The sequence below is a fragment of the Spermophilus citellus genome (genome assembly GCF_964194105.1).
Source record: "Spermophilus citellus genome assembly, chromosome: 4".
NCBI classification, from domain to species: domain Eukaryota; kingdom Metazoa; phylum Chordata; class Mammalia; order Rodentia; family Sciuridae; genus Spermophilus; species Spermophilus citellus.
The window spans coordinates 155537160-155556229 of record NC_138185.1 but is presented as its reverse complement, the minus strand read 5'-3'; the positions used below and the strand labels follow the sequence as shown (position 1 = coordinate 155556229).

General features: G+C 32.5%; 1 protein-coding gene across 1 annotated transcript in view; it reads right to left on the bottom strand.

Moving 5' to 3' along the window:
* Positions 1 to 19070, bottom strand: part of LRRC9 (leucine rich repeat containing 9) — a gene marked incomplete at its 5' end in the record, with an annotated part of 83780 nt that overhangs the window by 46757 nt on the left and 17953 nt on the right. Inside the window, 9 exon segments of the mRNA XM_081292973.1 lie at positions 350 to 562; positions 3427 to 3542; positions 4573 to 4695; positions 6764 to 6896; positions 11375 to 11492; positions 11829 to 12005; positions 14770 to 14901; positions 16126 to 16322; positions 18905 to 19060. Of these exon segments, the coding sequence (XP_081149099.1) occupies positions 350 to 562; positions 3427 to 3542; positions 4573 to 4695; positions 6764 to 6896; positions 11375 to 11492; positions 11829 to 12005; positions 14770 to 14901; positions 16126 to 16322; positions 18905 to 19060 (1365 nt within the window).

Genomic DNA, 19070 nt, shown 5'->3' with positions numbered 1-19070 from the left:
ACTTGAGAAAAATTTGTCCTCTTAAACAATGGATCTGGAAATGTGAAATGATAATATTTTATATGTTTGGGTTAAATAAAATATATTATTGAAATTGATTACTTTAAAAAGTCTTTCTTAACATAGCTACTAGAAATCTTAAAATTATGTATATAGTTGTCACAATTCTATTCAAGAGTACTAATCTAGTTTACTTAGAAGTAGAAGTCTAGACACTTTTAAATTAGACAGTATGATGCCTAACTAGCACCATCAAGTAGGTAGTTTAGTTTTGTTAGAATTCATATGCTAGATTCTGATTCTAAATTCAAGATTCCTGTCTCTAAGTTTTGTTCCTCTTAATACTCACCACAATATGACTGTAAATGTTAGTCTTGGCAAGGGAAAGTATTGTTTTATCATCCAAACTAATAAGTTTTGCTTGGGGCTTAATCTTGGGTTCCATTTTCATAACATCATCATCAACTTTCAAATCTTGGGACAATATTGATCCTTCTGAAATTTTTTTGCTTTCTTCTGGAATAACATTGTTGAATGAAGAAAATAAAGAGTGAGCCTTGACCTAAAAAATTATTAAAAATGTTGAAAAATTGGTTGCTGTATTTATCATTTTGAAAAACAATCTATGTAGAAAAGATGAATTGGCTTTCTTTCCATTATCAGCAATATCTACAATGATCAGAATCACAATAGAAAATCTGTAAGAGTAGCTTAAAACTATAGGCCAAGTATGGGTGTATCCATTCTCATTCACTAAAAATTTCTTAAAACTGGCAAAATGTAACTTCAAATTATTTTCTAACAATGGAAGGAGCTCTAACAAACGTACTAGAAATTGTGACACACAAATCAGAAGACAGACAAAGAACAAATAAGGGCAGAATATGACCTCTAACCAACACATGCAAGAGAGAATCACTTTGAAATCAGATCCAGAGAAACTTGATATTCAAAGTGAAAAACTAAAAAAGCAGGAGGATACCCTAGGTAATTACAGGAAACTAAGTAATTACAGTGATAATTGTGAATGAATCAGTGAGAACTACATGAACAAACAGCTAGCTCTAGAAAAAAACAAAATAGTTTATCAGAAATTTTTTAAAAATCTGGGAGAATAAAGCATCTATAGAAAACAAGATGGTAAACATTTCAATATTAAAGTAAATACAATCATAAAAATAAAAGTATACAATTAATGCTGAGAAAAAATAGATGGGCAGCAGATCAAATAAGCAATCTGGAAGCTAATATTGAGAAAATCTTCTAGAACAAAGAATTAATAAATGAAGATATAAGAGTAAAAGTGAAGACAGGGAGGGCTTAATAGAATGGAAGAGAAGAAATAAGAAACTAAGAGAAAAAAAATTCCCAGACGCGAATAAAGAATTAAATCACCAGATGAAAAGAGCCTGTTAAATGGCAAGCAGGATGATGGAGCTAAGGCCTTTGCTAACATAACTGAACAGTCATAAGAGTCATAGGTTTTTATGCATTTTCCTAAAATAATAAATCCCATTCATGATAGAAATATGTAAACATAAATGCTCAGAACTATCTTTAATAAGAAATAGTAAAGATCTATATAAAGATAACCACAAGAAAAGATCTACTCAATTAAATTATCAGGAGAAGCCCAATATTGCAAAGTGGTCAGTCAGTTCACCCCAAATTAAGTTTTAAATTCAATGCAATTTCAATAAAATCCTAGTAGGATTTAAAAATAGAACCTGACAAGGTGCTTCTAAATTTTATTTGAAAAAGAAAATGTTCAAGAATAGCCAAGAAACTTTTTTAAAAAAATGAGTGGGGGTAGGAGGATAAAAATTGCCTTGTCACATAACAAAACATATCATTCAAGGTTGTAATAACACAAACAAGTGTAGTAAAGTTCAAGATTAGGTAAAGTGATCAATGGAAGAGAATAGATATCCATAAATAGATTCCTTATATAAGAAAATAATTTTAATGATAAAGATGACATTTCAAAATACAGTAAAAGAGAATGCTTGACTAAGTAATCATTTTTAAGAAAATAATTTTGGATCACCCCTACCTAACATAATAAAAACAATTTCTAGATGGATTAAGAAAGCTAAACATTTTTAAACAAGCTATATGAACGTTGAAAAAAATATAGGAGAAAATTTTAATATCTGACAAACAACATAAAATTTAGAATCTACATAGGAAAAGATTGAGAGAGCTGACTCTTTAAAATTAACTTGTAAATTACTAAATTAAAATAAGTTTTCGTTACAAACAAAAGACAAGTGACAAAAGTATGTGTAACATATGTATACAAGATAAAAGATTAATAGCCAAAATGCATATAAGAATTTTTCCAAACAATGTGCAAGAGAGTCTAATAGAAAATGGTCTAAGGATATAACAAGTGATTCATAATACTATACATATTTTTAGTCCTAAAGAATAAAATGTCCTATTTTTTGCTCATCAGAGTGGAAGGGGCAGGAAAGGAGGGGGAGGAGGAGGGGGAGGGGAAGAGGGAGGAGGAAGGAGGAGGAGGAAGATAGGAGGAGGAGGAGGAGGAAGATAGGAGGAGGAGGAGGAGGAAGATAGGGGGAGGAGGAGGAAATACCCTGACAATATCTTATGTTGGTAAGGATGCAAATAAATAATCACTATCACACACTGTCAAAAATTTGTAAAATGGTCAAGTCTTTGTGGAAGGAATTTCAAAATATCTAACAAAATTTAAAATGAATGTATCCTTTGACTATCCAAGTTTTTTACAAATCTATCCTGTAGAGAAATTTCCACATGTATATAAAGATGCACCCACAATGTTTGTTGAAATAGTGTTTTGAATAGTAAAACCTAGATATAACCTATATATGTTATAACAGGTAACGAATAAATCAGAGTATTACTGGATGGTACGAAGTCACCAAAAGAATGAAGTATATATCTATATGTGCTAAAGTGAACTTAAGTCTGAAACATTGATTTTTAAAAGCAAAAAAAAATCACTTAAGACTTAGAACTTCATTCTACTAAATAAAATAGTATATGTTGTTATATATAGAAAATGCATAGAAAAAGAATTGAAAGCAAAACTGTTAGCAATGGATACACTGGTAAAAGGGAATGGTGGGCATAGAATGAAGGCAGATTTTTGTATTTATTTGTCTTTAATATAGTTTGAATCTTTCCCATTGATAATACAGTCTTATGTATTGAAAATATTTAGGTATTATAATGACTTGTTTTAAAAATTAATTACTTCACAGAATAACCATTATACATGCATACACACATGCACACACCCATATATATATATATATATATATATATATATATATATATATATATATAGGATAAACTTGGCATAACATTATTAGACTTCAAATTACTATTATGTCCTCATTTAAGGAGTTCTTTTATAAAAAATGTAACAATTCATACCACTGTAATGTACTCAAATTCAACGATGTATTCTGGCAAGACAAGGTCATGATCAAAGACAAACCACTTGCACTGCCGAAAGCCACAATCACAATTTCTTTGTCCCACAATAGAATCTAGAATAAAAACAAAACCAAGTGAAAAGTCTTCAAAATAAAACAGCCTACACCTTTTCAACCTTACATAGATTAATAATAAGTTATTATCAATAGCTTCCACAGTTTTTTTTTAAAAAAACTTTCCATTCCCCCAAATAACATTTTTATTCTATAAATACTTACTATCATCCTTTCACTACATAAACTAAGGCTCAATTTTATTCATCTCTCTGCTCCTTTTTTATACTTTTACTTTAGTATTGAAAAATATGGCCATGTATTTTTCACAAATGTATTACTCTAAATCTACTGATAAAAGTTAATTTTTTTATCCTTTGAAAAATAATACATTTATATACACAAACACACATACACACATATACAATCAACCTTCCATACCCACATGTTCTGTACCCACGAATTCAAACAACTGCAGTCCAAAAATACTTTCAAAAAATTGCCTGTACTGAATGTGTATGGACTTTTTCTTGTCATTATTCCCTAAACAATACAATATAACAGCTATTTACATAACATTTGCATTGTATTAGATATTATAAGTAATATAGTGATTATTTAAAGTATAGAGGAAGGTTGCATAGTTTATTTGCAAATGTTATGCCATTTTATTTGTATTTTTGTGGGTGCTATGGATTGAACTCAGGGCCTTGCACATGTTAGGCAAATGCTCTACCACTGAAAGCAGCCCTCCATAGCATTTTATATAAGGAACTTGAGCATCCATGAGTTTTGGTATCTATCAGGTGAAGGTCCTAGAATAGGTTACTCACAGAGAGAGAGATAATCCTCTGTGTGTGTGTGTGTGTACACCTACAATATATAATTAAATTTTGCAAAAATAAACTATGCATGCAGAAAAATAAATGTCTTGAGGTATGGAATAGAAAAATTAGTAGCCAGAAATAAATGTTTTTTACAAAGTTTACAAATCTCATTAGGTGGACGTTAAATTTTAAGTATGTGCATTAAACATTAATGCTTTGCATTCAGAGTAATGAAAGCATATTTCTTTTTATGGCAGACATACTTAGTAAATATTTCCGAGGAACAAACACTGAGTTAACCATTGGATAGTTGGCTTGATTGATAACTTCTTGTTCCCGAGCCTGAACACTCTGGCCAAGAAAAACTTTCGTAATGAGGAGGATGCCTAAATATGAAAAAACATAAATCACTTTTAACAAGAAATAACCTTAATTGACTTGAAATATGTTGTAAAGGCAGAGATACTGCATAGCGTAAAGCACATAGTTGATATAAAATAGGAGCTCAATAAATATTTGTTGAATAAACAAATTGGTTATAAGAGAATCCTGTGATTATGCCAAGCAAGGCTTTATAGAAAAGAAACACTTAGCAAGACCATGTCTCAAAATAAAATATAAAAAGTGTTGGGGATGTGGCTCAGTGGTTGAACACACCCTGGGTTCAATCCCTGGTGCCTCTCAAAAAAGAAAAGAAAAAGAAAGAAACAACATAATAATTTAGCATTTTTTAATTAAGTAGTCTAAAATAAGAGGTTTTTTGGTTGTTGTTGTTAAATGAGTAAAATTCATCTCTGTGTCAAGTAACACCTGGCATGTACCTTAAATCCATAGAAGACATCAAGTATGTATCTACTGAATGGATAATCATTTCTTTTCCCTTTAGATTCTTATGATCCTTAGAATTCAATTCACTAAACATGAATCCCCGAGAATCAATGAATCTGAAAATAATTTCTAATCACTGTGCATAAAACATTCAAATGTTTTTATTACTATGTACAAGATATTAAATATAAATTGCGAGAACTTAGTTTTTTCCTTTGTGTGTGTTAATGTGTATACATGTACGTGTGTGTGTGTGTGTGTGTGTGTGTGGCACTGGAAAAGCTCTATGACTAAGTTACACCTCAGTCCTTTTTCAATTTTTATTTTGAGACAGGATCTCACTAAATTACTGAGTCTGGCTCTGAACTTGCAGTTCTCTTGCCTCAGCCTCCTGAGTAGTTGAAATTACTGGTATACATCACTGTGCCTGGCGTCATGAGATTTTTTTTTTTTAAGATGGAAACAGAGAAGAATGATAAAAAGCAGCAAATGGTTTTACAAAGTAAGAAGTTCTATCTTGATTCAGTAATCAGCTTAAATTTCTTATTAACCAAATGAAGGACTACAAAATACACATCATTTAATTCAACATGAATCACTTTAGCAGAGCTATAGTTTGGAATCTAGAATGTCATTTTTACAGAATTACATTTATGAGTATCCTATATTCAGTAGGTTTGATGATTAAGACCAAAGAATAAATGCCCCTTACTCCCTGATCTCATCTAGTCTCCCTATCATAATTTCTTTGGTACTACTCATTAATATTTCATGTTTATAGTCCTTATGAAAATTGTAATTTTACATTTATTTATGTGATTATTAATTTTTGTAACCACCATAAAGAAGAAACTGTCTGGTTTGCATAGACTGTATCCCTATGACCTACCTGTGCCTAGCACAAAGTAAGTATTCCATAAATACTTGTAGAAGTAAAGATAGAACAGTGGAAGAAAGTGAGGCAAGAGAGAATAGGATAGCTGTGAGTAAACTCAGAAATGTCTTATAAATTGATTCTTGTACTTATATAATTACATTATGTATTTAAGCTATAAATAAAGTAGGTAATTGTGAATAAATTAAAATACCAAAACTCTTAAATTCTATAAGACAACTTATAAAGTAATACGTACATTTCACAATTTATCTATAGATGGTTTTAAATTAGACCAGGTTTTTTATCATCTTATATTATAATGATTCAACACATGAATAAATCATACCTTCTAGAGTGCTCTGATTATAATATATACAGTGCAAATTCTGTTTTCTCTTTCCTGTGAGTTTGGTGTATATTTAACATATATATGTTGAGTTTATTTTTATGACACAACATAATGAACAAAAGCAGGCTGTGTAAAATATATGTGAGTTGGATTAAATATCTGAGTAACAAATGGGTCTCTTCCTACTGATGCTGACACATAATAATCACTCATTAAGTATTTGTTGACAGTGTGGCTAACCTAATGAATGAGAAAATTATGCATTACTACTTTGATAAATATCAAAATGGTTTGAAGAAAATCTCTTGGGTTGATAAAAGCAAGTATAAAAAGGTTATGAAAGTAATGCATTTGAAGACTTAGAACTTAACAGTTTAGAGACACTGTATGTTTGTATTACCGTGTCTGAAGAGCTCATGCTCAAGAGAGTTTTTCTTCTCATCTTTGTACTTTTGCTGTAGAAACTCAATTCGAGGACACTCACACAAACTTAGGCTATTAGCAAGAATAACAGCTTCTTTTCTGAGAGGCAGCTGCAAAGAAAATACAGTTGATTTTTTACAAAATTGATAATACTTTGACTTCAATACAGATGGCTTAGTATTTTATGTTTATGTTTGGGCAAAGAAACCTACAGGGTAGATTCATTGAAAAGAAATAGATAACCTCCAGGTGCAACTTCATTCTGCAAAGTCATTTAAAATTAGATTTATTAAAAAGTGATAAAGAACAAAATTTGTTCCTGGAAAAGCAGCAAGGTCAAGATTGAGAACACTTTTGGTGCAGGGGCAACAGCTTTCAATGAGTACTCTACTAGCAATCTTGTTAACTCCAAAAACAAAGTCCTGTGAGAATGAGATATTAATCAGTGAAGGCTTTATTTACATAATAATTTTTTGGTCTAATAACCTACATTGTTTTCCAGAAACAAAACATTTCTTATTGTGCTTATGCATGGAAATTCTAGTTTGCATTGTGACTAGTTTAATTTTTTAACTTGAAGGACGAGTTGTTTGCCACAGGGAAAAAGAAGGAAATAGCATTTTATTAAAAAGAAACATGACACTGAGTTGTTTAGGAGAATCGCAATGCTTCATTTGGAACATTTAATCTATCTGGTAACAGGGTTTTGTTTTGTTTTGTTTTTCAGCAGCACTGGGGATTGATCCCAGGACCTCACACAAGCTAGGCAAGTGCTCTATGATTGTGCTACACTGAAGCTAGTGTCCTCTGTACTCCAGCCAGCCCTCTACCTTACAAAGACAGCCAACCAAAGCCAAATCCCTCATTTAAACTATTTACACAGCTGTCTATTGACTCAGAGCCCATCTCAGAATGCAAAACATATGTATTTATCTTTACTCTTTGGATGAATCTCATGGCATAGAAATCTAGCATATCTGATCTTCTATATGTTTCTCAGTAATGGTTCCCCCATTTCTAGGATTTCACACTGAGAGGAGTTGACAATATTTCAAGAAAGGAATCTCTATACTGCTTTTCAGATTAGCTACACCAATTTGCAGTCCCACCAGCAATGAATGAGTGTGCCTTTTCCCCCACATCTCGCCAACACTTTTTGTTGCTTGTATCCTTGATAACTGACATTCTGACTGGAGTGAGATGAAATATTAGAGTTGTTTTGATTTGCATTTCTCTAATTACTAGAGATGTTGAAAGATTTTTTCATATATTTCTTGATTGATTGTATATCTTCTTCTGAGAACTGTCTGGTCAGCTCCTTAGCTCATTTATTGATTGGGTTATTTGGGTTTTAAGTTATTTTGGGTTATTTTTAAGTTATTCTTGGTTATCTGGGTTTTAAGGTTATTTTGGTATTAAGTTTTTTGAGTTCTTTATATATCCTGGAGATTAATATCTGATGTGTGTGTGGCAAAAATATGCTCCCAAAATGTAGGCTCTCTCTTTACCACATTGTTTTCCTTTGCTGAGAAGAAGTCTTTTAGTTTGAATCCATCCCATTTATTGATTTGTGATTTTATTTCTTGCACTTTCAAGGAGTCTTACTAAGGAAGTTGGGGCCTAATCTGACATGATGAAGATTTGGGCCTACTTTTTCTTCTATTAGGCATAGGGTCTCTGGTCTAATTCCCAGGTCCTTGATCCACTTTGAGTTGAGTTTTTTGCATAGTGAGATATTAGGGTTTATTTTAATTTTGCTGCATATGGATTTCCAGTTTTTCCAGCACCATTTGTTGAAGAGGCTATCTTTCTCCAATGTGTGTATTTTGGCGCCTTTGTCTAGTATGAGATAACCATATTTATGTGGGTTTGTCTCTGTGTCTTCTATTTTGTACATGTCTATTTTGATGCCAAAACCATCCTGTTTTTGTTATTATAGCTTTGTAGTATAGTTTAAGGTCTGGTATAGTGACGCCTCCTGCTTCACTCTTCTTGCAACCACCATTTGACTCAGCTATCCCTCTCCTTGGTCTATACCCAAAGGACTTAAAAACAGCATACTACAGGAACACAGCCACATCAATGTTTATAGCAACACAATTCACAATAGCCAAACAGTGGAACCAACCTAGATGTCCTTTTATAGATGAATGGATAAAGAAACTGTGGTATGTGGCTTAGCAGTAGAGTGCTCTCCTTGCATGTGCGAGACTCTGGTTTGATCCTGAGCACCACATAAAAATAAATAAGTGAAAGAAACGTATTGTGTCCAACTACAACTAATATATATATAGTGAAATAAGCCAATCTCAAAAAACCAAAGGCAAAATGTTTTCTCTGATAAGTGGATGCTAATCAATAATGGGGGGGCATGGGATGAGTGGAGGAACTTTGGATTGGCCAAAGGGGGGGGGGGCAAGCGGATAGGAAGGACAGTGGAATGAGACAGACATCATTGCCCTAGGTACATGTATGATTGCACAAATGTTGTGACCCTACTTTGTGGGCAACTAGAGAGCTGAAAAATTGTGCTCCATTTGTGTACAATGAATCAAAGAGTATTCTGCTGTCATGTATAACTGATTACAACAAATAAATAAAAAGTTAATAAAATTTCAAAAATTATTTCAAGAAAGAAGGGCAGATCAGTCAACTTTAAACTCATGGTAGTGTATGTCAAGAGGAAAGACATGTAACAAAAAGGAAACAATGACAGGACAACTACAAAAATAGGAGAGCAATAGTAAAATCTCATGAGTGCCAAAGGAGAGTTTGAAAGGGAGAGAGCTCATACAAGAGAATGTACGTACAATCAATAGCATCAAATGTTTCATACAATAATGATAAAATATAAAAACTGGTCCAAGAACTTTTGGGGTAATTTTAATAATACATTTTATTTAATCTAATATAACCAAAATATTATCATTTATGACCAAAATTTTAGTCCTTTTTCTTCAGTAAGTTTTTGAAAACTGGTGGGTGTTTATTTCACACTTACTAGACTCTCAATTTAGACTATCCTTATTTCTAATGCTCAAGTGGCTGTTCTAGCGAACACAGCAGCACAGAGAACTATTGGGAGAATTAAAATAGATAGTTCATCTCATTTAGGAGATGAAGGAGATGAAGCACTCAACACAGAGTCCGGTGGGTACAAAACACACAGGAAGTGTTATTTCTGTCTTTCCCCACCATCTTTAACAAGATGGTTTATAATTTTCAGAAATGAATATGAACACTTTGTCTTCTAAGATCCTGAATTCCTCACCTCTTATTTACCTTCCAGAGAGTACAAGAGCATTTTTACCACCATCATCCAGCCAGAAGTATCACATCTCTGGCCTGAGCTGCCACAATAGTACTCCCACATAGTGCCCTGCCATGTCTGCCCCTACTCCCTCCATTCTCCACTGAGCAGTCAGAATGCATTTTTTTATTGTGACAAACTATACACAAGATAAAATTCACCATTTTATTTATTTAAGCACATAATCCTGTGGCATAGGTATATACATATTACTGTGCAACCATCACACCACTATTCAACTCCAGATTTTTTCATTATTCCAAACTGAAACTCTATATCCTTCAAACACTAAACCCCCATTCTCTCATCTCCCCCAGTCCTTGGTAACATCTATTCTACCTCTATCTCTAGATTGGCCTATCCTAAGTAGTTCATATACATGGAATTATGCAATATTTTCATTCTGGCATCCAGCATATTTCATTTACCAAAATGTTTTCAAGTTTCTTCCATATTATAGCATGCATCAGTATTTTGAGTATCTTTAGCTGAATAACTTTCCATTACTTGTATATGCCACCTTTGTTTATCCATTCATCCGTGGACACACATTTGGGTTGTTTTTACTCTTGGCTATTTGAATAGTGATGCTATGAACACTGGTGTACAAGGATCCAAAAACTTTTGAATGCATTATTTCACTAAATCCTACCAACAACTCTGCAAAATAGATAGCAATATTATTCACATTTTACAGCTAGGAAGAAATAGGCACAGAGATGTGAAGTCAAAGCTGGTGAGTAGTAAGGCCATAATTCAAATGCAGCATGATATGAAAAGGATTGGAAAGCACTGTTCTATGAAGATATGCTATTGCTGCTTCATTAAGAGGGTGGAGGACGGAGAAAAGCAATGTGGGAAAAATGAAGTAAAAGAAATGGTGGCAGTAAAAGGAAAGATAAACCAGGATGATAGCTAGAAAGCACAGTAGAGTTAAGGTAATGATTATTTAAATATAGAGAAGACCCTGGAGAGTTTACAATAGATTAAAGATTCACAATGGATTTATAGACAATTAAAGGATATTTCAAAAATCATCAACAAAAGGATCACAACATAAAAATAAGATGCCTAGCAGAATCAGGCAGATAAAGTGATTAATGGATTTACTATGCTTTAATCCAAAAAGGAAAGATGCTATATTTTCTATGATGTCATTAAGCTTGTGAAACAGCAGACGTTTGCTATAAATATGGATGAAAGGATTGGGAATCATGCTTAACCAGTGGCAGATTTGCACTTATTAAGAAGAAAGCATTGTTCTAAGTGACATGCTACCTTGCTTGTCTCACTCTCTTTGAATCCTTTTTCAAGAATTTGTAGCAGATGCTTTTTCTTCACCATAACTTCAGGATCAAAAACATAAAAAAGGCACTCCAGCATCTTTCGATAGGTCCTTAAGAATAATTGAAACAGAAATTTTTTTTTAAAAAAGGTTGAGAATTGATTTCACAAATGTTTAGTCATAGATAACCCAATGGTGTATCCATGGGGATATATTCTGTTCACAATGGATATTCCAGGGTCATTATTAATACCTCTACCCTACTACTCTTACTCTCAAAAGGAGGCCCAATGTGGATAAATTATGAGGTCATCCTACCCATGGAAGATGCACTAAGAGGAAGTGTTTACTAAAAGGGTATATCATCAATATTGTTGACTTTTAAAATAAAGAATTTTTACAAACTAAAGCCAGACTTTTAAAAATTGTTCATTATGAAATTCTTACTCTGAATCATGCATGCTTTCGTGATCCAAAAACTTTTGAAATTTCTCTTCAAATTTTAGTCTCAGAATACGGTTGTTAACTTTAATGACACGTTTTACTTTTACTCCTGTAACACCGTAAGTTCTGAAGTCCCATGTACAGAAGCGTGATAGAATTAATTCATAGCAGGAATTAAACCTATGTGAGAATACAAAAAAATACATGAAGAAAATAACAGATTTTCCTTAAAATACTTAAGAACACAAAGTTACATATAATAAAAATTATGGCTTTTATTTTATGTTTTTTGCTAAAGACACAGAGTAGGGGCTGGGGTTGTGGCTCAGTGGTAGAGTGCTTGCCTGGCATCTGCGAGGCCCTGGATTCGATCCTCAGCACTGCATAAAAATAAATAAAATAAAGGTAATTGTGTCCGGCTACAACTAAAACATAAATATTTTTAAAAAAGACATAGAGTAGATCTATTTTGGTTCAAACTGGGCATACTGATTCAGTCAATAAAAGGATGCTAAATTTTCAAATACAGTTTTAAAAACCTCTTTTATTATTATTATATATTTATTTGACCTAAAAGGCATGCTAGTTGAGTAATCCTCCCTTCCTGAAACTGCTTTTAGGGTTCAGTGAAACCTGCCTGTTGCTGGATTTCCTCTTATTCACTGCCCCTTCACAGTTTTCTTTGCTGATCCTTTTTCTAAACTAACTAACTAACACTCTCTCTCTCTCTCTCTCTCTCTCTCTCTCTCTCTCTCTTTAATGCTAAGGATTGAGCCCATACCTTTAGCATGCTAGGCAAGCATACTATCATTGAGCTACTCTCCTAATACTCTGCCAGACTTTTAAATGTTGGTTTTCATCAGAGACCAATATTTGGCTTTCTTATTTCCACAAACACTCTTCCTAGATAACTTCATTTGGTTCCTTTGTTTTATATACATGATAATAATTACAACATTTTATTTCTAACCCTTTATCTCTATCTAACTTAACTGGATATGCCCAGACTTGAATATCCAGCTACCTACTTGATAGATCCACTCTCCACTCATGTAAGATGTCTTTTAAATCTAACTTATCCATCACCAGATCCTAAACATGCTCCTCCCATTTCAGGATATGGCACAACAATGTATAGCTTAGGTCAAAGCCTTACCAATATCTAGTTCTGCATATCAATTTATGTCTCCCCATAAAATATCATGCTTAATATAATCCTCTTTCCTTATCACACTGCTACCATCCAAGTCCAAGTCACCATTATGTCTCAGTTGGACTACTGCAATAATTTCTTAACTGGGGATATAGAAGTAAAAGAGGCAGTCTTTCTGCCTCTATTAGTCCCCTATTCCAAGGGGAGTAGATACAAAATGTTAGTAAATCTAAAAGTAAAATAATTTATAAACTGATAAGATCTCTAAAAAAAGAAAGGCTTGAATGTAGAGAGAGCCCTACTTAAGATCAAGTCTTTGGGATGATCTTTCAGATAAGATAGTTGGAGGAGGAGGAGGGGCCAGTTATGGGAAAATCCCAAGAACAAGTACTGGAGTGCTTGTTAGCTCTCTGCTTCCCTCACCTGGTCAATTATAAGATTATAATCCTGTTTTTTAAAGTAGGACTGAAACTAAAGATAAAATTGAAAAATTAAATTATTTTGACAAGGAAGTAAGTGATTCTGAATGGAATATATTTGCCTTCAATGACATGTCTAGGTCCTTACCTATATAATCAGGGTCAGCATGAGTTAAAGTCACAGAAGTGGGCTTTCCTGTGGGTGGTTTCTCCATGACCCTAATATCTGAATTCCTAGTCTACCTGTTTTACTAACAAATATTTACTTAGTGTACCCAGGAACTGACCATCATTCCTCTCTTAGAATTGAGAAATGATTTTCTCAAACCAAACCAATACCCAGAGGAGATCACAGTATGTTAGAAGTGATAATAAGGGTGAGGAATGCAAAGTTATACTGGGTAAAGGAAGCAGAGCAAAACCATTTACATGGTATCATGCATTCTTTAAGAATAGTTAAGCACACAGTTTATCTGAATCAAAAAGATTAAAAGGATTGACGGTAATTTAGAGACATTGAATCTTTCACTATAGGTAGAAGGACTGAATGCAATTTGGAAGGTGGCAAATACTACAAAGGTTTTTGTTTGGTTTGTTTTTAACAGAGTATTTTCTAATTGATTAACAAATTCTGATAACCTGCTACATGCAACAATGATATACTATTAAAATGTCTTCAACCTTGGCTTGTGGCAATAGTGTAAGCAGATAAACATAGAGGTAAGAAAATAAGTGTTATGATTTAGATATGAGGTATCTCCTAAAAGTTCATGTGTGAGACAATGAAAGAAACTTTAGAGGTGAATGATTGTGTTAGGAGGATCTTAAACTAATTAGTGCATTAATACCCTGATAGGGATTAACTGGGTAGTAACTGTGGGCAGATAGGACTAGAGGATGTAGGTCAATGAGGGAGTGCCTATGGGGTATTTTATGTCCTTGTTGAGCGGAGCTCTCTCTCTACTTCCTGGTAGCCATATCTTGAGCCTCTTACTTCTACCTTACTCTTCCATAAGGATGTCCTGCCTTACCTCAGGCCCTGAGGAATGGAGTCAGCCATCTATGGACTGAGACCTCTGAAACTGTGAGCCCCAAAATAAACCTTTTCTCTTCTAAAATTGTTCTTGTCAGGTTTTTTTGCTATAGCAGCAAAAAAAAAAAAAAAAAAAAAAAAAAAAGACAACCCACCACCACCACTACCACCAACAACAAAAAAACCAAACTGACTAGTTTCAATTAGTAGCTGAATATGCTGTATGAGAAATGTTTTGAAAATAGGACATTTTTAAATTATAAATTGATATTCTGGTTGGTGATCCTATGTACTTAAAGTTATGTTTTAAAATCATACTTAAATTTCAAACAGATTTACCAGTCATCAGATCGAGTGCCTTCTTCAAAATGGATGTTTCCCACAGTCTCCAACTCAATTAGCAAAAATGGGATCAATAAGCCATGACTTTTCTTTTTTTGTTTTACTTCAATGCGATAAATTGCCTCAATTCTATTAAAGAAAAATAGATATATCAACTATTGGAATAATCTAAAAATCACGACACTAAAATTCACAATAGCTTTTTAAAAAATGTTAAAATATACACTTCCCCTTTAAAAAGTATTTTTGTGGTTTTGTTTTATTTTTAGTGTGTTATAGTTATACATAATGGTGGGGTTCATTTTGGCATATTCTTATATGCAAATAACATAGTTTAATTCCATTTCAATCCCTAGTACTACTCCTTCCCTACCTTCCTCCCACCTCCTGATCCCCTTCCTCTACTGTATAGATCTTCCTTCTATTTATTTATTATTTTTAATTGATACATTAAATTTATGTATAAAATTGGGATGCATTGTGATATATTCATACATCACCTAGCATAATTTGGTCAGCTTCATTCTCCAGTTCTTCTTTCTTTCCCTCCCTCTCTTCCCCTTGGTTCCCACTTCTATTCTACTGATCTCCCTTTTGTTTTAGTGACATCCCATTTTACTCTATTCATTTTCTCTTCGGCTTCACATACGAGAGAAAACTTGTTGTTAACTCTCATATTTAACTTGTTAAATAAAGTCTAGGATATTCTATTTTTGGCAATTAAAATCACCTTGAAATTTATGAGCCTCAGAACAATAATTCCAGGGTGAAAAGACTGTCCTGGCTCTAATACTCCAGCTCTCAGATCTTAGACAAGTCATTTAGCCTTTTTTATGCCTCAGATAGCAATGTTGATAGTACCTATATATTAAAAGGCTGTTTTGAGGATTATATGTAGAACTCTCAGTAAGAGATTCTAACATGCTGCCATTAAAATTATTATAGGGCAAACTCACTTAATATACTTACTACCTTAGCAAATAAAAATTATAAAAAGTAAGAACTATGAACTAAATAAGGACTATATATGTTCTTTTGCTGGGTCTCATCTATTTGGTGAGTTTTTGCACCAGTAATGCTTTATTGCTTTTAGTTTGGAGCCCCAAGAGCAACATCACACAGTCATTCAGAGAAAGCTCGTTTTTTCTAATTAAAAGCTGCAAAACAGTGTATGCCAGCTGTGAACCAATAATGCTTATATGTACAAGGAATGGGAACTAAGAACACATTTCATATTTTACTTCATACTATAATTCTTTCCCATCCTGAATAAGGGAACTGAGCTCAATTCATAGGCCCAAACATTCTTATTCTCATGTTTCAAATCTGAACTAGACAATTCATTAAACATACTCATCTAGTTTTTTGTTCCAGAATGTTACCCTTTCAGTCAAGGCATTTAGTTTGGTCAGTATCTTCTGATGAAGAGTTGGGTCTTCTGTGACAGTTTCATGATTTTTTGGCTTTTCAACCTCAGTTAATTTATTGTTATTGAATCTATCACTGTGCCCTTTGCCAGATCCTTTGAGTTCAGCCAGTTCCCGTTCCAACTGTTGAAAAAAAAATGCCAGAGAGCAAAATAAAAATAAAACATGTCAAAGGCAAAGTCTGAATTCAGATTAATTTTCTAGTGAGATATAGCAAGCAGTCAACTTAAATTAACAACAATGAAATCTAGGTAATAAATAAGCCAAGCTTCATATACGAATGTCAAACACATGATTTCAACTTTGATGCAAGTTTGGTCAGCTAATTTCTCTTGAACAAATGTTGACCTTAGATACTTGAAATAGGACAGCTCTCAATTGAAAGAAATAGATTGTGAAATATTATTGAATTTGCTTATGCTGAAGACAAAGTAAGAATAAAAATAAATGCTGGTTTTGTTATAAATAAAAAATTAAATTTCAAATAATATAATTTTTAACATGTCTCCTTTTTAATTTTCAATATTTTTTCCAATTATGGGCTCTGGAAGAAAGGTTAACCATAAAAATTCCCCAAAGTTTGTACACAGCAGTACACCATTTTCCGTTTGCATCAGTCCCCTTATAGCTCAAAACAGCAATGGTCTTTTTTTTTTTTTCAGATTTTGATATACTATAGCTTTAGTTCATAATGAATTTTTTGCATTAACTTGGATATGTAAAAACATTGTACTAAATATTATTTATATTGATTACTTAGGCTTTGAGCACTCTCAAAATGTTGGGCCCAAGGCAAGAGCTTCATTTAACTCACTCTAATTCCAACCTCATAGGATTTCAGGATAAATTGTACTGTACATAAAATAAAAAATTTATTCATTATGTATATTTCTTTTCTAAAACAGCTATATCTACCTATTGAAAACAAATTAGGCATATTTATAGAAGTGTCAATAATCTATATAATCAATAGCTATTTTTTTTACATTTGAAGATTTTACTTAATACAAGTGAAGCACTGTTAATCTGAAAATTAATCTCAAAACACTCTAAAATCTTAAACTTTTTGGCACATTTTAGATTTTAGATTTTCAGAGTAGAGATGTTCAGTAAAGCCTGTGCAAATATTCCATCCTGAGCATTTGGATAGGGGATATTCTACATTGTATGTGTATTTACATAAGGAAATGGAAAATATGACTTTCATACATTGTTTTTCTGTGTTATTATTCAAATAATTTAAATTTTTTATTAATGGTTTACTTTAAGAATATTTTTCTGATTATAAAAATTAAAACCTGCTCATTTAGAAAAAAAAATTATAACTATTTCAAATCCTTTAATGGCTACATATTACTCTATCTTAAGAGTAACTTTTTTTCTCTTGTTAAACAGTCATGCAGATTCCAAGTTTTTGTTGTTATTAATAGCATAGTGATGAATAACCTCAGAATAGAGTGCTAGCAGTAGATTTACTAAGCCAAAGGCTGTGAGTATTCTTAGGCTGTTAATACATGTGACCTAAGTTATGTTCTCTTTGATGGTGAATTGTGTATCATGTTCACGTTCACCAGCCTGCATTCTGTCATGTACTTATGCTTTGATAGTTTTATAGATAAAAATGTTTCTTGATATCTTAATTAGCACTTGGAAATTAATGACTGAACTCTTCTTTCAAGTGTTTATAAAGTCTTTTTAAAATTTCTTCTCTTAAGTGCTATTTTATGTACTTTGCTCAGTTTTTATATTTTGATATTTACTTTCCATCTTGTTTCACTTATGAGTACTTTTTCACTAGGGATAAAATCCCTTTGTCCATCATGTTTGTCGAAAATATTTTTTTAAGATTATCATTTGCTGTTTAATTAAAATGCTTTTAAGTACAAAAATAATTTTAGTTTGTTATAACTAATCTCCGTTTTGTTTCACTGTGATTTCTAGTATTCCTTTTTGGTAGGCTGAAGTGAGCTAAATATTTTATATATTTATTCTTGAATTTTTTCATGTTTTCATTTTTTACATTTAATCACCCCTGCCTCATTTACCTTTGGTAAAATAATACTAAGAACACAGCTCCCCTACTTCCACATAGCTTGACTATTTTTCTAATGCCATTTGTTGAACAATCTGTTATTTCTTTATACTTTTAAAATGCTCAATAAATTTTTATATATACAAGGGGGTTTTGAGGGAAATAATCCTTAATTTGGGGGATCCAGCTTAAAAAAGGAAATCCAACTTATTCTAGATAAAAGCCACCCATAATTTACTATTAAAGTATGGCTTGATTTAAAGTTCCCACTGTGTTGTATGGCTTAAAAGTATTCATAAAGGAATACCTTAGCACAAAAACAATAAGAAAATGAATTTTGAGCACAGCCTGCTGGTGTCTAAGAGAAATGCAGCTGAAATAAGTCTAAGGGTTCTCTATATCTCCAAATCACATTGAATCACATAGTTTTTTAAAATTCTCACCACTATGTAAATCTATATCTTTTTTGAATTGCAGATTTCTAGAAACAGAATGCAGCTTAGTCAAGTGTCTGGAATCAAAACATTTTTAGGGCAAACTTGACTTGAAATTCAGCATTTAATATTTTATATACATATACACATATATGTATATACACATATACAATTTCACTATCTTGTCTGTCAGTTATCTTAAGATGTAGCTCCTGAAATTTTGCATTATTAAGGCTTACATTTTTTTTCACAAAGCTGAATAATTTTATTCGTTCTTCTGGCAACTTCTGCAATTTGCATTTTCTATCATTCAGTTTTTCAAGGTCTTCATTAAGATGCCTCTGAACAGTTTTTATACGCATATTGTAATACATTATTTTTTTCATTGCTGTGGTCTAAAAGCAA